Source organism: Sus scrofa, chromosome 3, assembly GCF_000003025.6.
Source record: "Sus scrofa isolate TJ Tabasco breed Duroc chromosome 3, Sscrofa11.1, whole genome shotgun sequence".
NCBI lineage: Eukaryota > Metazoa > Chordata > Mammalia > Artiodactyla > Suidae > Sus > Sus scrofa.
Genome location: NC_010445.4, coordinates 114,500,628 through 114,524,384, shown reverse-complemented (window position 1 = coordinate 114,524,384; position 23,757 = coordinate 114,500,628). Strand labels below are relative to the sequence as shown.

Sequence of the window (23,757 nt, the reverse complement as noted above, 5' to 3'; positions counted from 1 at the left end):
CTTCCTCCGTGACCACCTACCCCTTACCCTCAGCACACCGATCTTCTCCTGCCCACAGGGCCTTAGAGACCAGTGGTCATCCCCCCAGGGGGTCCCCTTCCTCCCGGGGCCTGCTTAGAGCTCTGCTTTGTGCTCCTAAAGCACACAGAGCTGAAGCCTCTCCTGACCAGAGGGTCCTTGTCTATGACTTGTCTGTTCCGGACTGAGAGATCCCTGAGGACGGGACCTCACTGGGAGGCGGCCCATGGTGGCATCAGCAGATATTGCTGACTGATGCAGATACTGTAGAGCGCTCCTCTTCAGGCAGCCCTCGCATCATTCACCCACTCAAAGAAAGATCCTAGTGTGAGGTGGGTGGCATTTATCCTTCCCTTGCTTTGTGACATTATTCCTGGGTCCTTATTCTTGGCTGCTTTGCTGTACATTAAGGCTACACTCAAATGCTTTGGACAGATTTAAAACTACTTAGGTCCTCAAAGAGTCATTTTTCTTGCAGGTTATGGTCCCACCGTTCTGTGATCCACTGTTTAGAAGACAACAAGAGGTGGATGAAGAGCAGAGAGCTATTTTTCAGTACAGGACAGGTACTTTGTGATCACAAGGCTTCATCTTTAGAGACTTCCAATTGTCAAGTGATTTCCTACCCCAAGAGTGACTGGAATTGACTGGAATGTTGATTTATTTATTTTTATTTTCGTCTTTTCTAGGGCTGCACCCGTGGCATATGGAGGTTCCCAGGCTAGGGGTCTAATCGGAGCTACAGCTGCTGGCCTACACCACAGCCACAGCAACGTGAGATCCGAGCCACGTCTGCGACCTACACAACCGCTCACGGCAATGCCGCATCCTTAACCCACTGAGTGGGGCCAGGGATTGAACCCGCGACCTCATGGTTCCTAGTTGGATTTGTTAACCACTGAGCCATGACGGGAACTCCTAGAGTGTTGATTTAGATTTTTATCTTCCTGTAGGAAAACAGTGTACCTTTGAAGAATTTAAAGAATTAGAGAAGGCCAGGCGGTATGCCAGATTGCCCCAGATCACTTTTACTCTCTGCAGCATGGTTCCAAAGGCAAGGCCCAAAGCCTCTGCAAGACCTGTGGGAAGCAAAACTCGTGGTAAATGCAGGTGAACTGACTTTTTACTGTTTCATAGTTTTGCCTTTTACAGAATGTCACATGTTTGGAATCCCAACAGCATGTAGCCTCTTCCAGATTTTATTTTCTTCCTTAAAGGATATTCTTACAGAATTAAGAATGTCAAGTTGGCAAATATATTCTTTCATCACATATCCCATTGTCTGTCACTCTTTATTTCTTTCTTTTTTTGGCCTCTTTAGGAAGAACCATTTGTAAGCCATAGGGAAGTTCCCAGGCTAGGGGTTGAATAGCTACAGCTGCTGGCCTATGCCATGTCACAACAACGTGGGATCCAAGCCACGTCTGTGACTCATGCCGCAGTTCATAGCAATGCAAGATCCTTAACCCTCTGAGAGAGGCCAGGGATCGAACCCGCCTCCTAATAGACAATAATCAGGTTCCTTACTGTTGAGCCACAATGGGAATCCCCTATCTTTTACTCTTTCAATTGCCCTTCTTACTGTTATATGTATATATACATATGCATTCTTTTAAAAAATAATTATTTTTCCGTTATGGCTTATCATAGGATATGAATATAGTTCCCTGTGCTATAAAGTAGGACCTTGTTTATCCATCCTATACATAATAGCTTACATCTGCTAACCCCAACCTCCCACTCCATCCCTATCTTAGCCCCTCCCTCTTCACAACCATAAATCTGTCCTCTATGTCCATGAATCTGTTTCATAGATAGGTTCATTTGTGTTATATTTAGATTCCACATATAAATGATATCATAAGGTATTTGTCTTTCTAACTTACATCACTTGGTATGGTAGACTCTAGTTCTATCCATATTGCTGCAAATGGCATGATTCCATTCCTTTTTATGGCTGAGTAGTATTCCACTGTATGTATGTGCCACATCTTTATTCACCTGTCAGTGGATATTTAGGTTGTTTCCATATCTTGGCTATTGTGAATAGTGAACAGCTGTTGTGAATAGTGAACAGCATATATATGGGTCTCGTCTTTGTATCCACTCAGCCTATGTCTTTTGGTTGGGGCATTTAGTCCATTAACATTTAAGGTAATTATTGATATGTATGTTCTTATTGCCATTTTATTAACTGTTTTGGATTTGTTTTTGTTGCTCTCTTTTCTTCCCTTCTCTTGTTCTCTCCTCTTGTGGTTTGATGACTATCTTTAGTATTGTATTTGAGGTGGTTTTTCTTGTTTGTTTGTATATCAATTGTAGATTTTTGGTTTGCAGTTGCCCTGAAATTTTGATATAGGAGTGTGTATGTATGTGTGTGTGTGTGTGTGTGTGTGTGTGTGAGATTATTTTAAGTTATTGCTCTCTTAATTGCAAGTGCATCTCCAGTGTTCTGCATTTGTACCCTCCTCTTCTCACAGTTTCTGATTTTGGTAGCATAATTGTGTGTGGATAATTTTGTATCTTTACTGTATATATACCTTTACTGGTGAGCCTTCTCATTTGTGGTATTTTTGTTTCTGGTTGTGGCCTTTTCTTTTTTGCCTAGAGAAGTTCCTTTAGTATTTGTTGTAAAGCTGGTTTAGTGTTGCTGAATTCTCATAGCTTTTGTTTATCTGTAAAGCTTTTGATTTCTCCTTCAAATCTGAATGAGAGTCTTGCTGGGTAAAGTAATCTTAGTTGGAGGTTTTTTACTCTCATCACGTTAAGTATTTTGTGCCACTCCCTTCTGACCTGCAGAGTTTCTGCTGAAAAATCTGCTGATAACCTTATTGGGGTTCCCTTGTATGTTGTTTCTTTTTCCTAGCTGCTTTCCAGATTTTCTCTTTAATTTTGGTCAGTTTGATTAATATCTGCCTTGGGGTGTTCCCCCTTGGGTTTATTTTATATGGTACTCATTGTGTTCCTGGATTTGAGTGAGTGGTTCCTTTCCCATGTTAGGGAAGTTTTCGGCTATTATCTCTTCGAATATTTTTTCTGTCCCTTTCTCTCTCTCTTCTCCTTCTGGCACCTCTATTATATGCATTTGGTGTTGTCCCAGAGTTCTCTGAGACTCTCTTCATTTCTTGTCAGTCTTTTTTTCTCTTTTCTGTTCTGCATCCGTAATTTCTACTAATCTGTCCTCCACCTCGTTTATTCGTTCTTCTGCCTCCTGTATTCTGCTGTTGGTTGCTTCTATTGAATTTTTTATTTCAGTTATTGTGTTTTGCATCTCTGCTTGCTTAAGTATTAAATCTTATATTTCTTTGCTCAGTGTTTCCTGTAAATTATCCATCTTTGCCTCCAGTTTATTTCCAATGTCTTGCATCATCTTCATTATTAATAGTCTAAAGTCTTTTTCCTGGAGGCTGATAATCTCCATATCACTTATCTCTTTTTCTGGGTTTTTTTTTTTTCTTTCTTCCTTTTCTGAGTTGTAGTTCTCTGACTTTTCATTTTTATAGTTTTTTTGGTGTGGTATCTTTTTTGTAGATAATAGAGTTGTAGCCTCTAACTTGTGGTGTCTGCCCCCCTTGTGGCTGAAGTTGGTACAGGGGGCTTGCTGTCAGCTTCCTGAGAAGAAGAACTGGTGCCTGCCCACTGGTAGGTGGGGCTGATTCCTATCCCCCTGGTGGACGGGGCTTTGTCTCTGGATGAGATTAGAGGTGGCTGTGTGCCTGGGGGGTCTTTAGTCAGCCTCTTTACTGATGGGTGTGGCTATGATCCCACCTGGATTATTGTTTGGCCTGGGCCTTCTCAGCACTGATGGGTAGGGACAGATTTTTCCAAAATGGCCACCTCCAGAGAAACACAAGCTGATGAATATTCCCAAGAGCTTTGCTTCCAATGTCATTCCTTCACAATGAGCCACAGTCACCCCCTGTTTTCCCAGGAGATCCTCCAAGAACTGCATTCAGGTTTTACCCAGATTCCTATGGAGCCTTTGCTTTGTCCTGGGACCCAGTGCACATGCAAGTCTGTATGCACCTTTCAAGAATGGGGTCTCCGTTTCCCCTAGTCCTGTGGGGCTCCTGCACACAAGCCCCACTGGTCTTCAATGCCAGATACTCCAGGGGCTTTTTCTCCCAATGCCAGATCCCTGGGTGTGGGGATTTGACATGGGGCTTAGAACTCTCACTCCTGTAGGTGAGTCTCTGTGACACAGGTACTTTCCAGTTTGTGGGCTTCCCACCTGGGAGGTATGGGGTTGCTTATATTGAGTAATCGCCCCATCTACCTCTTGATGTGGCCTCCTCTTTGTCTTCTGGAGTAGGATATCTTTTTGAAAGTTTCCAGTCCATTTGGTTGAAGGTTTCTCAGCATTTGGTTATAATTTTGTTGTTTTTATGAGAGAAGTTGAACCAGTTTATGTATCATTTTGAATTATAGTTTTGTCAGGATATATGTCTGAAGTGGAATTGCTAGATCATATGGCAACCCTATTTTTAGTTTTCTGAAGAACCTCCATACTGTTTTCCATAGCACCTGCACCAACTAACATTCCCTTCAGCAGTGGAAGAGAGTTCCCTTTTCTCCACACCTTCTATAGCATTCATTATTTGTAGACTTTTTAGTGATGGCCATTCTGACCAGTGTGAGGTGGTACCTCATTATAGTTTTTTGATTTGCATTTCATGTGCCTATTGACCATCTGTATTTCTTCTTTGGAGAACTGTCCATTTAGGTCTTCTGCCCATTTTTCAGTTAGATTGTTTGTTTTTTAGTTTTTGAGTAGTACTATCATCTCTCTCTGTCTGTTTTTTTGTTTGTTTGTTTTGTTTCTTTTTTTCTTTTTTTTTTTTTTTGCTTTTTAGGGCTGCACCCGTGGCATATGGAGGTTCCCAGGCTATGGGTCAAATCGGAGCTGTAGCTGCTGGCCTATACCACAGCCACAGCAATGCAGGATCCTTAACCCACTAAGCAAGGCCAGGGATTGAACCTGTCCTCATGGATGCTAGTCAAATTCATTAACCATTGAGCCACAATGGGAACTCCCATCATGGTCTTTCTTTTTTAATTTTTTCAAATAATGATTTTTATTTTTTCCATTATAGCTGGTTTACAGTGTTCTGTCAATTTTCTACTGTACAGCAAGGTGACCCAGTTACACTAACATGCATACATTCTTTTTTCTCTCATTATCATGCCCCATCATAAGTGACTAGATATAGTTCCCAGTGCTATACAGCAGGATCTCATTGCTTATCCATTCCAAAGACAGTAGTTTGCATCTATTAACCCCAAATTCCCAATCCATCCCACTCCCTCCCCCTCCCCCTTGGCAACCACAACTCTGTTCTCCATGTCCATGATTTTCTTTTCTGTGGAAAGGTTATTTGTGTCATATATTAGATTCCAAATATAAGTGATATCATATGGTATTTGTCTTTCTCTTTCTGACTTACTTCTCTAGAGAGTCTCTAGTTCCATCCATGTTGCTGCAAATGGCATTATTTTGTTCTTTTTTATGGCTGAGTAGTATTCCATTGTGTATATATGCACCACATCTTCTTAATCCAATCATCTGTCAATGGGCGTTTAGGTTGTTTCCATGTCTTGGCTATTGTGATTAGTGCTGCAATGAACATGGGGGTACAGGTGTCTTTTTCAAGGAAAGTTTTGTCCGGATATATGTCCAAGAGTGGAATTGCTGGGTCATATGGTAGTTCTACATATAGTTTTCTAAGGTCCCTCCACACTTTTTTCCATAGTGGCTGTACCAGTTTCCATTCCCACCAACTGTGCAGGAGGGTTCCCTTCTCTCCACACCCTCTCTAGCATTTGTTATTTGTGGACTTATTAATGATGGCTATTCTGACTGGTGTGAGGTGGTATCTCATGGTAGTTTTGCTTTGCATTTCTCTATGAATCAGTGATGTTGAGCATTTTTCATGTGCTTGTTGGTCATCTGTATATCTTCCTTGGAGAACAGTCTATTCGGGTCTTTTGCCCATTTTTCCATTGATTGATTGATTGGCTTTTTTGCTGTGGAGTTGTATATATTGTTTGTATGTTTTAGTGATTAAGCCCTTGTCCGTTGCATTGTTTGAAACTATTTTCTCCCATTCTGTAAGTTGTCTTTTTGTTTTTCTTTTTTATGGTTTCCTTTGCTGTGCAAAAGTTTTTCAGTTTGATTAGGTCCCATTGGTTTATTTTTGCTTTTATTTCTATTGCTTTTGGAGACTGACCTGAGAAATCATCTGTGAGGCTGGTATCAGAGAGTGTTTTGGCTATGTTCTCTTCTTGGAGTTTGATGGTGTCTTGTCTTATATTTAAGTCTTTCAGCCATTTTGAGTTTATTTTTGTGCATGGTGTGAAGGTGTGTTCCAGTTTCATTGATTTACATGCAGCTGTCCAGTTTTCCCAGCACCACTTACTAAAAAGACTGTCTTTTTCCCATTTTATATTCTTGCCTCCTTTGTCAAAGATTAATTGACCATAGGTGTCTGGGTTTATTTCTGGGTTCTCTCTTCTGTTCCATTGGTCTGTTTATCTGTTTTGGCACCAGTACCACACTGTCTTGATTACTGTGGCTTTGTAATATGGCCTGAAGTCTGGGAGAGTTTTACTTCCTGCTTGGTTTTTGTTTCTTGGATTGCTTTGGCAATTCTGGGTCTTTTGTGGTTCCATATAAATTTTTGGATTGTTTGTTCTCATTCTTTGAAAAATGTCATAGATAATTTGATAGGGATTGCATTGAATCTGTAGATTGCTTTGGGTAGTATGGCCGTTTTTACAATATTAATTTTTCCAACCCAGGGGCATGGAATATCTTTCCTTTCTTTAAATCCTCTTTTATTGCCTTGATTAATGTTTTATAGTTTTCAGCATATAAGCCTTTCACCTTCTTGGTCAGGTTTGTTCCCAGGTATTTGGTTTTTGGGTACAATTTTAACTTTTATATTCCTTTTCTAATATTTCATTGTTAGTATACAGAAATGTGACTGATTTTCTGAATGTTAATCTTATATCCTACTACTTTGCTGAATTTGTTGATCAGTTTGAGTAGTTTTGGGTTGAGTCCTTAGGGTTTTCTATATACGTAGTATCATGTCATCTGCATACAGTGACAATTATACCTCTTTTCTTCCAATTTGCATACCTTTTATTTCTTTTGTTGTCTGATTGCTGGGCTAGGACTTCCAATACTATGTTGAATAACAGTGGTGAGAGTGGGCTTCCTTGTCTTGTTTCAGATTTTAATGGGAAGGCTTTCAGCTTTTCTCCATTGAGTATTATATTTGCTGTGGGTTTGTTGTAAATGGCTTTTATTATGTTAACATATGTTCCCTCTATATCCACTTTGGTAAGAGTTTTTATCATGAATGGATGTTGGACTTTGTCAGATGCTTTTTCTGCATCTATTGAGATGATCATGTGGTTTTTGACTTTTGTTAATGTGTATGACATTGATTTGTATATGTTGAACCATCCTTGTGAACCTGGGATGAATCCCACTTGATCATGGTATATGATCTTTTTCATATGTTGTTGGATTTAGTTTGCTAAAATTTTGTTGAGAATTTTTGTGTCTGTATTCATTAAAGGTATAGGCCTATAGTTTTCTTTTTTGGTGGTATCTTTGTCTGGTTTTGGTATTAGGGTGATGGTGGCATCATAGAATGTCTTTGGGAGTGTTCCTCCTTCAGCCTTTTGGAAAAGTTTAAGGAGGATGGGTGTAAGTTCCTCTTTGTATGTTTGGTAGAATTCGCCTGTGAAGCCATCTGGTCCTGGACTCTTTTTTTTTTTTTTTTTTTGGTCTTTTTGTCTTTTCAAAGGCCACCCCTGTGGCATACGGAGGTTCCCAGGCTAGGGGTCCCATCAGCAGCCACATAATGCAGAATCTGAGCCCACAGCGAACTACACCACAGCTCATGGCAACACCGGATCTTTAACCCACTGAGCGAGGCCAGGGATCGAACCTGCAACCTCATGGTCAGATTCGTTAACCACTGAGCCACAATGGGAACACCATTTTTTTTTTTTTTTTTTTTCCGCCATGGTCTGTTAGTGTTTCTTTTTTACTTTGTTGGAATGAACTATACTCCTTTGTTTCTGTTTTTGTGTGATTTGGAAGTTTTCTGTTCTATTTCTGGTTTCACGGTTTCCTTATCAATTTTAACAAACATTTTAATTTAAACATCAATAATTATATATAACCCCCATCCCCTAGCAAGACAAACGCTTTATTTTACTTTATTTCCTCATCTCCCCTCTCTAGCTCCTCAGCCATTATGGACAGTCCCCTTAATGGTATTCTGTCCTTGAGTCTGTCTCCTTCAGTGGTGCCACAACAGTGACCCTAGCTGTTGCAGTGACAATGCCAGATCTCCAACCCATTGCACCACAAGAGAACTCCCCTGAGGAATCATTTTGGAGTGATCAACCCTTCCCAAAAGAAAAGTCTTCAGTAGCTTCCCATAACCCTCCCCAAAATGCCCAGATTCAACAGACCACATAAAGTGCTCCTGCTACTTTTTCTGGCTTCATCAAAAAAAAAAAAAAATCCCTCTCCCTAAATAAAAGAAATATAATAAGGCACAGAAATATCTAGGTTGACTCAGCACTTGAGGGAATTATCACAAGGGGGTGTACTGCTCCACCCTCATCTGCCTCTTCCTTTCCCAGCAAGTACCCTACAGAGCTCGGGAGAGGGATGATTGGAAGAGCACCCATTCTAGGGGCTATGGCAACAGCTAGAATACAGGTTAGTCTCCCCATAGCAAGACAGGACTACAGGGCTTCTGTCTTCCCTGCCAGGGAGAGCTGTGCATTCTTCCCCTCCCTGGGCTCCTGCTTCAGCCCTGTACAAAGAAGGCAGAGTTGCTTAATCTTTTTTTTTTAATTTAATTTAATTTTTTTCCTGCTGTACAGCATGGGGATCAAGTTATTCTTACATGTATACATTTTTTTCCCCACCCTTTGTTTTGTTGCAATATGAGTATCTGGACATAGTTCTCAATGCTACTCAGCAGGATCTCCTTGTAAATCTATTCTAAGTTGTATCTGATAACCCCAAGCTCCTGATCCCTCCCACTCCCTCCCTCTCCCGTCAGGCAGCCACAAGTCTATTCTCCAAGTCCATGATTTTCGTTTCTGTGGAGATGTTCATTTGTGCTGGATATTAGATTCCAGTTATAAGTGATATCATATGGTATTTGTCTTTCTCTTTCTGACTCATTTCACTCAGCATGAGAGTCTCTAGTTCCATCCATGTTGCTGCAAATTGCATTATTTTGTTCTTTTTTATGGCTGAGTAGTATTCCATTGTGTATATATGCACCACATCTTCTTAATCCAATCATCTGTCAATGGGCATTTAGGTTGTTTCCATGTCTTGGCTATTGTGATTAGTGCTGCAATGAGGGGTACAGGTGTCTTTTTCAAGGAAAGTTTTGTCCGGATATTTGCGCAAGAGTGGAATTGCAGGGTCATATGGAAGTTCTATGTATAGCTTTCTAAGGTATCTCCAAACTGTTCTTCATAGTGGCTGTACCAGTTTCCATTCCCACCAACAGTGCAGGAGGGTTCCCTTCTCTCCACACCCTCTCTAGCATTTGTTATTTGTGGACTTATTAATGATGGCTATTCTGACTGGTGTGAGGTGGTATCTCATGGTAGTTTTGCTTTGCATTTCTCTATGAATCAGTGATGTTGAGCATTTTTCATGTGCTTGTTGGTCATCTGCATATCTTCCTTGGAGAACAGTCTATTCGGGTCTTTTGCCCATTTTTCCATTGATTGATTGATTGGCTTTTTTGCTGTGGAGTTGTATATATTGTTTGTATGTTTTAGTGATTAAGCCCTTGTCCTGCATCGTTTGAAACTATTTTCTCCCATTCTGTAAGTTGTCTTTTTGTTTTCTTTTTGGTTTCCTTTGCTGTGCAAAAGCTTTTCAGTTTGATTAGGTCCCATTGGTTTATTTTTGCTTTTATTTCTATTGCTTTGGGAGACTGACCTGAGAAATCATCTGTGAGGCTGGTATCAGAGAGTGTTTTGGCTATGTTCTCTTCTTGGAGTTTGATGGTGTCTTGTCTTATATTTAAGTCTTTCAGCCATTTTGAGTTTATTTTTGTGCATGGTGTGAGGGTGTGTTCTAATTTCATTGCTTTGCATGCAGCTGTCCAGGTTTCCCAGCAATGCTTGCTGAATAGACTTTTCTTTTTCCCATTTTATGTTCTTGCCTCCTTTGTCAAAGATTAATTGACTGTATCGATACCAGTACCACACTGTTTTGATGACTGTGGCTTTGTAATATTTCTTGAAGTCTGGAAAAGTTATGCCCCCTGCTTGGTTTTTGTTTCTCAGATTGCTTTGGCGATTCTGGGTCTTTTGTTGTTCCATATAAATTTTTTGATTGTTTATTCTAGTTCTGTGAAAAATGTCATGGGTAATTTGATAGGGATTAGAGTTGCTTAATCTTGCTTTGTGTTCAGTATACTGTCAAACAATTTAAGTGTGTATTTGTATCCTAGATGATCAACCAGCAATCTTGTTTTGGCCTTATCATCCTCACCATCGTATATTCCAATTTTCCTTTTATTCTTTCTGTGCCTGCAGCATGTAAAAGTTCCTGGGCCAGGAATCGAACCCATGCCACAGCAGTGACCTGAGCCACAGCTCTGACAACACCAGATCCTTAACCTGCTGTGCCATCAAGGAACTCCTCCAATTTTCTTAAGTGGAAAGAAAAGAGTATCGAGAAATGGCTCTGTATAATCAATGGCTGTATGAATTCTCTTTAAAAAATAATAAAACTCCCTTCTATCATACACACAAAAAAGGATATGCAATGGGGTCCTACTGTGTAGCACAGGGAACTAACTATATCTAGTCTCTTGGGATAGACCATGATGAAAGATATAAAAGGGAATGTATATGTGTGTGTGTGTGTGTGTGTGTGTGTGTGTGTGTGAGACTGAGTCACTTTGCTGTACAGCAGAAATTGGTACAACATCGTCAGTCAACTATGCTTTAATTAAAAAAAAAATCCTGAGAATAAAGCCCGAAATAAACCAGACTTAGACATCTAAGTCGAAAATTTTTTTTTTTTGGAAGTGGGAATTACTTTTATTTATCTGTATAAATAATTACCACCCATTTGGGAAAAGAAAAAAAAGGGCAGGGACTGTCTAACTTATCTTGGTGTTCCTAGTACTTCCTGGAATGTCGTAGATGCTGAGTAAATGCTGTTGGATGAAGGAAGGCATGGAGGGAGGGAGGGAAGGGGGCCCAGGTCTCCCAGGGCAGGAGTGGAGGTAGCCCCATCTGAGAGGACACCCCTGGCTCGGGTGTGTCCTCAGGTGGCTGTTCAGTAAAGTAAGAAAAGGACTTAAGAGCAAGGTGTTAGTCAAAGTCAGTTTGATTACAAAAAGTGCAATCCTTCTCAAGTTAAAAAAAAGGGAGGGAGGCCTGGGTATGTTAGAAAGCACCAGTCTGTCACGGAAGCCACAGTCAGCGTCTGTCTGTTGAGGCTGCTGAGACAGGAGACGAGACTGGGTGGCTTGCTTATTCACCACGGAAATGTGTTTCTCACAGTTCTGGAGGCAGGGAAGTCCAAGATCAAGGTTCCAGCAGATTCAGTTCTGGTGAGGACCTACCTCCTGGTTCAGAGGCTGCCCCTTCTCAGGTGGTGGAAGGGCGAGGGAACTCTCTCAGGCCTGTTTTATGAGGGCACTGATTCCACCTAATCACCTCCCAAAGGCCCCACCTCCTAATCCTGTCAGTTTAGAAGTCAGGTTTCAACATATGAATTTTGAGGGGACACAAACATTCAGACCAGAGCAATCAAGAAGCTAGCCAGGCTGCTTCAGGGGCCACGAGGCTGGTCCTTTCCTCTTTGGGACTCTGCGGCTTTCATCACAGCTTCTCTTTGTGAACCTGCTTGCTTTCTCTTTCTCTGCTTTCTTATGCATGTCTGGAACATCGATGCCCCAATCCTGCCTTTCTGGTTTGAGCCTTCAGACGGCCCCTCTGTCCCAGTTCCTTCTCTAGGGGCTGAGGCTGTGGGCTGGGTGCCTCCGCCACAGCCTGAGAAGACCACAGGACTCACTGTCTAAAGGTGGTGCCAGCCGGGGGATGGGGGGGGGGGCAGGCTGATTAATTGACACAGCCACCAAGTGATGCTTTCTCGGTCTTTCATTTTCATAAATAAGTATTAAGTTCACTAACTTAAATTTTCAGACAATTATTGAAAGGTACAGTTCTGTTTGTACTGAGTTAATTTCCTGTACTTTTCTTTGCAGTTCTGAAAAGCTTATCTGTGCAGAAGAGAAATATCTGCCTGATAAAGAGAAAAAGACCATCAGCCTAAGTCAGACCATTTTTGAAAGGCAGTTTTGTTCCTCGAAGCTGAGCCAGGAGAGTAAAAGGCGTGAGAAGAAGGGTCTGGTGAGCAGAGATCTGGTGGGAGCAGGGCCGGGATGGCACAGCTGTGCAACACCCCCGAGACGGCGAGCAGAGTCCAGAGCCCACTGACAAATTCCTCCTTCTCAGACGGGCTCCAAGGGCAGAGCAGGCAGTAGCCAAAGAAAGGAGTTTTTAAAAAGGAGGCAGAAGGAGGTTTGCACAGAAGTGGCTGCTTCTGGGCTCAGTTCTGTCGCACAGGCAGGCACCCCTTGGCAACACAGCCTTGAGTGAAGACACTCAGAAAAGGAGCAGATTGTGGGACCTTAGACCCTGCTTTTGGGGGACAGATTGTGCCTTTACAAGGCGAGGGAGGACTGGCCAGGGAATCTGCCTTCTATGATTTCCTCAGTTCTTTTTCCTGATTTCTTGCTCTTCTGCCATTTTCCTACTGTTTACTACTTATTACACCTAAACCAGGCCAAAAATTATCTTCTCCTTAGTTTAATCACAATAGGTGGGGATATTTTGAAATAAAATTTATACAAAGAAAAAGGGCAAAATGATAGTTTAGATACGCAAAAGGTGTTTCCATGCAGGAAATTTCCGTGCACAGATCCCTATCCAGAACTCACAGCCCGGGTGGCGCAGCAGACAGCTGGGGGCGCTGGGAAGACCAGTCCCTGGCTGCTCTGAGCAAAGTGGCAGGGAGAGCAGGCATCTCGTGGACAGTGGGTCCTCTCTGCCACACCAGAGTTAGTGCTGTGTGGAGTCTAGAGACACAGGAAGCCCTCCCTGGGAGTTGCAGACTCCAGAGAGAGTGAGGGGCAGGTGAGGAGAGGGCCTGCTGGGAAGCTGCCTGGAAGATGAAGGTCAGGTGGACCCGGCTGCGAAGTTCCTCCCTGTCTCGGAAGCCCCTCTTCGCCACCTCCCCACCCTACCCTCAGCTCTGCTCTTCTGTCCATAGGCTTTAGGAACCAGGCAGCCCAGACCCCGATCCGGGGTGGCTGGGGAAAGCCAGCAGAGGCAGGGGTCACAGCCTGCGAAAAGAAGAGTGATGACAGCAGAGGTCCTGGCGCAGCACCTGGCTGCCCTGCAGCTGGGAGACAGGTGAGGAAGCCAGGAACCCAGCCCCGGAAAGGGCCGTTTTAAATAAAACTTTGCTGGACTTTAGTTTGCAGTGTCTATACAACAGTTAAAATGCTGCCAATGTGTTTTTCTCTCCAGAAGTAGAAAATATTGCAATATCTAAATAAGAACAGCTGTTGTTTATTGAGCTCCTATTGTGAATCAGGAACTGCAAGAAGTATTTTGTATTCATTTAAAACTTTTCCCAGTGAGGTCGTATTATCATCTCTTCTTACATGAGGCTCAGAGGTTCGGTAACTTGCTCAAGGTCAACTACACGGGCTGAAAGTGGCAGTGTTCTCTGTTTCCCCGTCCTGTGGAGCTCCTGTGATCAAGTCCCACTGGCCTTCAAAGCCAAATGCTCTGGGGGCACCTCCTCCCGAAGCCAGACCCCCAGGCTGGGGAGGCTGACGTGGGGCTCAGAATTCTCCCTCCCATGCGAGAGCCTCTGTGATATAATTATTCTGCCATTTGTGGGGCACCTACCCAGTGGGTATATCATGAGTGTGCCCTTCCTACCATCTTGTTGTGGTTTCTTCTTTTGTCTTTGGATGTAAAGTGTCTTTTTAGGCAGGTTCCAGTCTTTTTTGTCGATGTTTGTTTAGCAGTTAGTGGTGATTTTGGTGTTCTGGGAGGAGGTGAGCTCCAGTCCTTCCACTCTGCCATCTGACTTCTGTCGGAAAGTGGCTGTGTTCTCTATTCCAAGCTAAGTGTCTCTGGTGCCAAAGCGCACGCTCTCCTCGCAGCCACTTGGACTTTGTGGTGGTATCCAGACTGCTCAGAATGTGGGTCCCCTCTCAGAGGGTGGGGCTGTCCCGCTCGCCTGCCAGGGCACCCTCATCCTGGAGAGCACCGGAGGGGTACCCCGCCGCCCCTTGGCCCTTCCCTGGATGAGGCAGGCAGTCTAAGGGCACAGCCTCCCTCCCCTGGCCCTTCGGAAAATCGGGCTCATGTTTTAGGAGAGAACATGATTTGCTAAGGAGAGCTGGGCTCCTAGGCCAAAGGGTGACTGGCGTTGCTGGAAGTACCCCATTAACTTTCCTCTGCAGTTCCAGAGAAGCTGTTGGACTCACCTCCTGCAGGCTCCTCTGTCCTAAATCTAACAGGAACTCTGCCACATCTAGACACGGAGAACTGGCACCAGCCACGGTCCATCCCAGTGAGAATGAAGTCCCACAGTCCCAGGAAAGGATTACCCTGTAGCTGTGGTCACAGGTATCCCCAGAACTGGTTTTAAATCTGCCTCACCCTTCGGTGACAGCCTCAGGCTTTGCGAGTCAGCCAGTCAGAGGCAGCCTTCCTAGACATCAGCCCACACTGGCCTCCAGAACCAGTACAGCTCGCTCCTCCAAACCCCGGAGAAGATGAGTCATTTGCTTTGCTGAGTGTGGCCGAGCCTGACCAGCCAAGCTTGCCCTAAATTAAGCAACACACTCAGTTGTTTGGCTTTGGATGTGGAGTGTGCCTTTTCTTTAGACAATGGCGCGTATTTCTTTTATGTCTGTGTTTTAGCCAGTCAGTGCCCAGGGTTAGTACCTGGAATGACAGATTTGTTTTTTACTTGAATATTCTGAATTGTCTTTTCTAGTCTTTCTTTGCCCAGTGAGGATATTTAGTCAGAAACAGGGCTATGGTGGGGGCATATGTGACGCCTTCCTTACTTCCAGCTCTGAGAGAGGATCTGCGCCCTGAGAAATCCAGGCTCCTGCAGCCTGTGTGATTCGTTCCAAAACAGATCTTTCCCCAGTTGTACTCCTTTACCCGGGGATTTAGTGTATAAGACCGTATTTATTTATTTTTGGCTATGCCCGTGGCATATGGAAGTTTCCAGGGCAGGGATTGAACTTGAACCACAGCAGTGACAGGGCCGGATCCTTAACTTGCTAGGCCAGAGAGGACACCATAAGACCTTATTTTTAAAATCAGTGGTCAAGACAAATTTCACACTTCAAAATCCAGAGGCCAGGTAAGCAACTCTGACAGGTTGCGCATGTGGCTCTGACATGTTGGGGAGGTGGGTGTGGGTGGGGTGGGGAGACAGGTGCTTCTGAAGCTGGAGGGGCTGAGGAGCCTGCTGCTGCTAATACTTGGGCACTTTCATCACAGCTAAATTAGCCCTGGGGTTTCTACTCAACTAGGCGAGCAGAGGGGCTCAAACGGGGACAGTCTAGCTCCGTTCCAGCCGTCAGAGGAATCACCCCAGATACAGCAGGTAAATTGACCAGAGTCACAGAGCAAGTCAGTGCAGTCAGGACAAGGCTCTGGGGTCTCCTGGGCGCTTCCCCTCCACATTCTATGCTTGGCTTCTCCACTGGCGCAGAAAGGAAATTCGGTTTCATTACAAGCAACTCTTGAAATTACCTTTTAAAAGCCTTTCACATAGAAAGTCATTCAGGCTTTGAAAAAGTTACGTTCATAAACTTATATTTTTATTCTCTTTCTGTACATATTGGCAATGATAAAGCTTAAAGATGCATGTCCTATGACATACACAAAAACAAGGAATTTACATAAATAATTTATACTTCAGAAAATTAAAGTTGCAAAATATTTTCCGCATCATTAGAGTTCACAGTATGTAAAATAAATCAAGCTTTCCCCCTTAGATTTCAAACTATATTGTCTCAGCAGAGAATGACAAAATCTAATCAGCAATAAAATGATCAAGTTTCTGTTTTTTTATTCAGTGCACAAGTAGACACTACTGTGGTATCAGGCTGTTCCCACGCTGAGCCTGCAGCATTTCTTCCCAGTCCTTCTCCTCCTGAGTGGCTGTGACCCAGCAGAGGTCACATGGTGTGGAATGGTTACAGCATCACCCAAACCACCCACAGTGGACACATTCAACCAACTGGTAACGTCAGATGGTCTGATGCCTCATTTCCACGTAATACTTTTTATAGCCCTGAAAATGGAAACCCAGGCATCTAAACACAGCCGACCATGTTAACACTAATACAAGGCACTGTGCTATGGGGTTTGGTTTATTTATAGGAAAGATCATGTTTGCATAGATTGCTAGCGATTTAGTGTGCAGTAATATAGAGGCCCCAGTGCGCGTGGCCTTGTGATGGATGAAGCCGTGTGGCGCTCCTCCAGCTCAGGGGCAGCACCAGCTGTCCTCTCCAGGCCAGCCTAGTGCCCAGCCTAGTGGGCAGATCCCCAAGGCCCCTACAGGAGAGTTTTCTGCTCAAAAAGCTGTAGGTCAAATCGGACCCAGACCTCCCCAGTGGGGACCTCGTGCAGCAGGAGTCGGCGAGTTGTAGGGCCTTTGCTTTCCTGTTCTGTTCGAATTTTTGCCACTGGAACTTCCGTGCGACCCAGGAAATCTGGTGAATAGACATGTGAGAGTCAAGTCTTCTTTAAAAAATTTGTCAAGAAACGATTACAGGAGGAGTGTCTGAAACAGGATTCATAAAGCTTTCAAATCCAAAACAAGTAACTGCTTTTGGTTAATGGCTGTTGGATGCTGTGAATGGATGGATACGTGCAGAACAAGGGGTACGTGTGAGGGAAGCTGCCAAAGGGAATCCAAGACTCTCTGTCAGGGAGCGTCTCGCCCATTCAGTAGGCGCCAGGAGCACAGTGTTTCCCTTAGGTTAGCGGGGTGATTGGGGTCAAAGACCTCAAACACACCTGAGGCCACCCTCCCCTTGCCCGTAAGAAGGTGCCCCACCTGCTGCCGCTGTGATCTGCTGAGGACCACGGCCTGTGTCACTGCCAAGGCTGAGCACCCTGATCCAGACCCCAGGTCCTAGAGTATGGGGATCCCCTCCCCGAGTTATACTTTACCATCTGGTGAAAACTGGTCTCTGTCGAACATGGTAAGACACAGCACATCCTGATAAAGATCCTTAATAAAGAACTGGCAGTTAAAATTCCACTTGGGATTTAGTGTGTCCTGGAGGGTCCTGGTGGTGTAGCTCTGGGAGCCCATGCTGATTTCACAGTACGGATTGCTCTTTCCTGAACAAAAACAAACCAAGAAACACGTGGCATGTGACAACAGGCCCTTCCTTGAGCAGAAGCAGGATCCAAATAGATGCTTTCTGTAGACTACGGCTACAGAGGCTACTGCCTGAGGGCCCGCCTCCGCCTTGTGGTGTCTGTCCCCAATGCTGACAGCACCATAAACCTGGGGAGTGACCGACGGTGCGGGCTCGAACGCCAGGGCCACTCCCCATGAGCATGTGTCAGTGCAGGCTGCCTCGTGCTTCCTCCACTCAGAAGAACTGAGGAAGAAGGCATCGGTTCTTATTGGGAAGACAGAGTGATAATCACACTGAACCAACAGCCCTTTTAGTGGCACTGGAAACACTTTTTAAAAACAGTCCATCATTCAGTGTTCAGAAGCGTCATCAGCAAAGAGTCAGGTAGTTACCAGGTCTGCTGAATGAAAGAAGCATTTACCATTTGGTTTACAGGCTTTTAGTTCTGTAGCTTCAATGATGTGCACCATCAGACGCCCGATGCCTGAAGTCTTTTGAGAGCGAGCTGTGAGAGAGGAAGACGGGGGTGTGAATTTCTTCTCGGAGGCTACAGGCAGCACAGTGATGACGCTAAGCTGTACATACAGTCTGTCTTTCTAACCAACCCCGGCAGGCCCCGGCCTCACCTGCCACTGAACTGGGCCTGGCAGGCCAGCAGCCGGCTGCTCTGTGCTTTTGGGTCCAGGCTGTGTCACCTGCTAGGACACCCTGCCACCGTCTCTGACTATCGGCCTCCTATACTTCCACGTGCAGGTCCAAGCTCGGGTCTCACCTCCCGATCCCTTCCCTCTCTGCGTATCCCACAGGCCGCGGGTCTGCAATTCTGTGTCAGTCCATCTCCTCTGCCCGGAGGGGACATGGCAGAGCACAGATTGCTTCTTCAACCTTATATTAACCCCTTAGCCCCTAGCAGAGAGTAACAGTCACAGCATCATAATACATTATATTCATTCAGCACGTAAAAGATGCTAACATTTATTGGATACTTACTTGGTGGTAGGCATGCGCTTGACCTTTACACGAGTTACGTTACTTAAAATGCACATTTACCCTATAAGGTGGCTCTTTGTAGCTGCCAGCCCCAAAATGAGAAAGCCGAGTCTTAGAAAGGACTGTAACACGCCTCCTGTCCCAGAGCTTCTGCATGGCAGGTACTTAAAACATCTATTTTCTGAACCACTCGTAAAATTCCAATTATATGTAAACACTCCAGTGTATAAAGTTTTACCTAAGACTGCTATTAAAGAGGTTCTCAAAAACACTCTTAACACGGAGAGACATGAGTCAGCGAACTCAGATTATCTTGGTAAACCCTAGAGTTAAACTCTGCCCTTATGCGTTTAAAAACTAATGAAAAAGCTGGTTGATGAACTATTGATTTTTCAAAATTTAGGGCAGGAAGAACCTCCTCTATGTGAAGTGGCTCACCCTCTTGCGTGCCCCCCGACACATGCCTACCCCCTCCCTCAGTGCAGCACCTGCATTCAGTTCCCCTTGAAGGCAGCGCTGGGCCATATTCATTCCGTAGGCCCAGTTAAGCCTAGCACAGGGCCTGGCACAGAGTAAGTAGTCAATAAATGTCACAGAAGTGAACACGTGGAACAGTATGTACAGATATTGCTATTAAGCAAAATACAGAAAAACTGATTTACGTCTTTGACCAATTAAAGAGATCATTATATGCTTTCTGAATGGATTCAATCATTGATTTTTTTTCAATAGCAAATCTTTAAATTACCATTAAAATAAGATTCAATTAGCAAAAGCTGATTTACACATACCTTTCAGGAGTTTATAACAAAATAAGGGAAACCTGAATAAAAAAAATAAAGAGCTGCAACTACAGCAGCCAGGAGCATAAGTGGGAGGAGGGCTCGTCAGGGAAGGGTCTCGTGCCGCCGCCTGGTGGGAGACTGGAGGGTCTTAACAGGGTTGTGCCACCGGGGAGGAAAGGACCAGGCGAATGGGCAAGGGAGCCATGGAGAGGACATACGGGGCTCAGCAGCGGACTAGGGAGGCCTGGGGTGGGGTGCAGATCAGAGAGCACACTGCCAGTGTCCTGTGGCCAAGGACAATGCCACCATCCCTAGGGGGTCTCAGAAGCTACCTCTGGAAGGAAGCTAATTAATCCCTTGGAGCAGTGGAGCAGGTGGGTCTAGTGACCGTGGGCTCCAGGGAAGGTAGGCCAGCTGTGACCACTGAACCTCAGGTGACATGAGGGAGAGAGGCTCAGGCCAGGGCTGAACTCCCGGCTACAGTGGGAGGAGGAAGGAGATGACGAAAGAAGATGCGGTGGTAGGAGGACCCCTCAGGGGTATCACAGGGTCCCCGGGAGGGCGGGACCTCGATTTCCTGCCGCTGGGGAAAATGAGCCAGGCTGTGTCAGAGGGAGTCACTGGTGTCGTGTGAGCAAGCCGGCTGCACAGAGTGATGGGGACGGCAAGTGGAGTGAGAGCCTGGGGTGAAGGAGTGGTTTAAGGGCCAAGACCTGGTGTTGGGAGAGAGAAGACGGGGGGTGTGGAGGAGGGTTAGGGTTGAGGCTGGGTGGGGAGGAGGAGCGGAGTGTTGATGAGCTGAAGGGACAGGGGCCGGAGAAAGGAAGTTTGATGGAGCAAAATGGACCACGCAGAGGTGCGGTTGGTTATGCAAAAAAAGGGCCCCTCTTCCTGGAAAAAGGAATGAAGAATGAACGTGTGGGGGAGGAGGCACAGAGACTGCGCCCCAGAGACGAGGGAGGTTGCAGGATGACCTCTGTCCTGGGCAGTGGCGGGGCCCAGGAGGTTCCAGCGGCTGCAGGAGTGGCGTGTGGAGGGGGCGGCCGCAGCCTAGTGGGCTCTGCTGATCTTGCAGCAGGACTGGTCTTTCAGGCTGTCACTGGTTCCAACCCTCTAGGGGACCCCCGACTACCTTGATACGCTTTCTCCCGCTTCTTCTTCTCCGTGTCGATGTACTGCTCAGACGCCGCCTTGATCTTCTGCACCCAGGCCGTCCTGGAGGGGAAGCAGAGCCCGGCCGGTGACGGCTTTCCCACGCACCTCGCAGGTCCACCAGGAGCCCCAGAGCTCTGTGCTCACTAACCTGGGCTTTGAGAACTTCCCGATCACAGGCCTAACATTAATGCAGCTGAAAGCTTCATTTGCTAATGGAGGGTCAGGCTGAGACTTTCTAGACAGTACTTTTTTTTTTTTTTTGTAAGTCTTTCCTTTTCTATTTATTTACTTGTTGAATTTTATTACATCTAGACAGTTCTTGACAGCACCAGGCACTTGCTGGGCGCTGGGTGCACAGAGATGGATACAGTGGCCGCCGAGCATGACAAACAGGTTCCACTGCACAAAGGGCTGCCACGCAGAGGAGGAGGAGCTACGGCCAAAGGATGGGCGCCGTGGGGGGAGGCCCTTCCGGCTGGCGGGCCGGGATGCGACGCAGGCTGAGGGGCTCAGGAGGGCCTCCCAGAGCTGGTGGGGGAGGAGCACAGACTGTCCCTGCCTGAGGATTTGGGGAGGAAGTGGGTTTGGCTCTCCCATTCCGGAAGATCCGGAGGTGAGGTGAGGCTGCCAGCGGGGAAATGTGCTCGAGGTGTGTGCGGTAACCTGGCCAGTCTAAGCCGAGTGGGGCTGCGGCGGAGGGGGAGTGTGCAGGGCGTGGGCACGGACAGGTGATGGGTTTATGGTGGAGGGCGAGGTCAGGCTTCCTCCTGGACGTCAAGGCAGGTCGCGTGTGGGCAGGACTGACCTCTCGTTAATGTTGTCTGTTCGGAGGGTGTAGACTCGGTCAATGTGAGAAATGTGGAAGACAGGCTCATCGCTGGAAGGGTCTGTGGGCAGTTTCACCAAGGCTTCATTCAGGAAAATCGGCTGAAAGAATTAGGGCCAAAACACGAGCTGTGAAATGGGCCAGAGCACGCCCCCCGCCTCCGTCCAGAGAGCTGTCTGTCATGAGGAGCCCTTTGGGAAGGAGAGGGGGGCTGGCTTAGGAGAGGAGAAGCCGCTGTTTCCGTGGCAGTAACTATCCAGGGCAGCTGTTACTAACGGGACAGCAGCTCTGAGCGGCCCTGACCGCTCTCGTGACAGGGTCTCTCCTCCAGGCACTGGCACTTGGCCCTTTGCATCAGCCTCGGTTTTACAGAGAGACCTGGTGCTGAATGTGGGCACAGGTGGGATCACACATCACGTTTGCTGGGGAGGAGCTAGAATCCGTAACTGGAATCCAGCCGGTGGCTGTCAGAGGGCAGTGAGGGCCCAGCCACGCTAAGCTTCTTTCTTCCCTGGAAAGTGACAAAGGAAGCGTGAGCTGTCCGGAGGCAGGTGAAGAGAGTCCCATGAGGACAGGAAAGGCCGGGGGTGAGGGAGGAGGTCCTTAAAGCAACGGAACCACCTTGTTAGGCTCCTGATGCTCCTGCCAGGAACGTGACACTTACCGTCTTATACATTCTGAATTGAGCATTGGACTTAGAGCTGAAAAGTTTCTCAGAACCCGAGGAAACAGCAAACTGCTTGACCATGTAGGTAAGAAGCAGGAAGTCATTGAAGAGGAATCCGTGCAGCTCCTTATTGCTCTTGGTCTTGTACAGCTTCCCACTGTGCAGGAGCTTCCGGGGCCCCAGGCAGTTGGTGAGCGAGTTGAAAACCAGTTGCTTAAAGAGAAAGAAACGGTCACGTCACGTTCTAAGTCCCAGCCCCAAGCAGCCCAGCAGCCCTGGGCCTGAGGGAGCTGCGGAAGAGCTTCCGAGGTGGGAGTGTGGCTGTAATCATCGCTTTCACACAAAAGAGCCTTCATTTATGTCTCCTCAGAGTTCAGACTGGCACAGTGAAAATCACTACCTACGAACCCACAGAATACCCAGCCTACCTGCCGAATTCAAAGAACTCAAAACACAGCTCTCTCTTTATGAGAAAGGAAGGTGACAACCCAAAAGGGGCAGGATGGTGAGTCCACATGGGCTGAGCTGAGGCACAGACTGTCTACACCAGGGGAAGGCATGAACCTGGTTCCCCACCCAGAGCCTGCCCGGCAGCATGCAGCTCAGCCCCACAGGCCCCACCTCAGTGAGACCTTCACACTGAACGTGCGTCTGGATCCACTCCAGTCGGTCCGAGTTTTCCTTCTCCCGAACTCCTTCGTTGACCTGAGAGCAGAGCTCCTCCGCCCGCTCGAGGGCCAGTTTCAGAGAGGAGTGGTCTACGTGATTCTCCGGGGTGTTCTCCAGGATCTGGAAGAGAGCGGGCTGTGTCACCTGGGATGTCTTATGTCTTCCAGCCGCCCCACCACCTGGGTGCTAGAAATCCAACAGTGAGCATGCAATCATCTACCCTTGAGAGGCTCAGGGTCCCCAAGTTCTCGGGGAGACAGGTGACTCAGTGACAAGAACGTGGGCCAAGTGCTGCATGGATCAAACGCCCTGAAACTGTGGGGCTCTGGGCTGAGGAACAGGCTGTGTGTTAAAGGGGCCTGCCTACTTCCCCCAGTAACTGAAGCCGGGTGCTTCAGGGTGAATCCTCCAGTATAAACCAGCTGCACCTTTGATGAATATGTTAACTTGCTGAACAGCAATAGTTTATTATATTTTGGGGGTCATTGATCCTTTTGAAAAATCTGCTGAAAGCAATGAATCCCCTGCCACAGGGAAAAAACAAAAAACAAAAAAACCCTGCAATGAAACCATGTTGCCAACATGCAGGAAAATGCATTCAGTTCATCCTGAAGTGACTTCAAACTAATGTTGCAAAGGGGAAAGGAGAGAGGCTGGAATATAACTTCATGGGGTCCCTCTGGAAGTGAGCTGGCTCCTCAGATGACTCCTGTCTGGCCACTCCAAGCCACACTCCTTCCTTCACAGTTTCCCAAACGGGAAAAGGCTCTGAATGCCCAAAGCTTTCTTCATTACTCATCTGGTGGCAAAACCTGAACTAAACAGGCGCTATGTACTTAGGAATTCCACTTACAGTGATGATTCATGAATTTCCCGGTAGGACTGCCTGTGTGTTGGTTACCGGTGCTGCCCAGGCTTTTGTTGCAGTGTCATGTAATATACAGCATTCGCATTACATTCTGAACTCTGAACACATCTGGCCCCAAATATTTCAGGTAAGGGACTGTGGATTAATATTTAATGGGTCCCTTTGCTGTCAGAACTGTGACCTGAGCTCTGTAGCATAAGGTCAATATTGAGTTAACATGGCTTACAGACCAATGGTCAGGGCATAATGAAAGCAACAGTCTTATATTATTTCTGTTT

General features: G+C 46.1%; 2 protein-coding genes across 12 annotated transcripts in view; one reads left to right on the top strand and one right to left on the bottom strand.

Annotated features, from left to right (window-relative positions):
• FAM228A (family with sequence similarity 228 member A) overlaps window positions 1-22,548 on the top strand; it is a 35,548-nt gene extending 13,000 nt beyond the window's left edge. The window contains exons 7-11 of the mRNA XM_005662702.2: window positions 497-584; window positions 972-1,128; window positions 12,303-12,447; window positions 13,370-13,512; window positions 22,313-22,548. Of these exons, the coding sequence (XP_005662759.2) occupies window positions 497-584; window positions 972-1,128; window positions 12,303-12,447; window positions 13,370-13,512; window positions 22,313-22,451 (672 nt within the window). The 3' untranslated portion in view covers window positions 22,452-22,548. The remainder of the gene's footprint in view (window positions 1-496; window positions 585-971; window positions 1,129-12,302; window positions 12,448-13,369; window positions 13,513-22,312) is intronic.
• ITSN2 (intersectin 2) overlaps window positions 15,938-23,757 on the bottom strand; it is a 145,129-nt gene continuing 137,309 nt past the window's right edge. For 9 of the 11 annotated variants that reach the window (XM_021088350.1, XM_021088354.1, XM_021088357.1 and 6 more), the window contains 7 exons: window positions 22,564-22,731; window positions 21,940-22,155; window positions 21,255-21,376; window positions 20,427-20,509; window positions 17,941-18,024; window positions 17,323-17,496; window positions 16,194-16,859 (listed from right to left, as the gene is read on the bottom strand). In XM_021088350.1, the coding sequence (XP_020944009.1) occupies window positions 16,702-16,859; window positions 17,323-17,496; window positions 17,941-18,024; window positions 20,427-20,509; window positions 21,255-21,376; window positions 21,940-22,155; window positions 22,564-22,731 (1,005 nt within the window). In that variant the 3' untranslated portion in view covers window positions 16,194-16,701. Of the gene's footprint in view, window positions 16,860-17,322; window positions 17,497-17,940; window positions 19,333-20,426; window positions 20,510-21,254; window positions 21,377-21,939; window positions 22,156-22,563; window positions 22,732-23,757 lie in introns of all 11 variants that reach the window. The other 2 variants (XR_002342965.1, XM_021088358.1) reach the window with 2 other exon arrangements.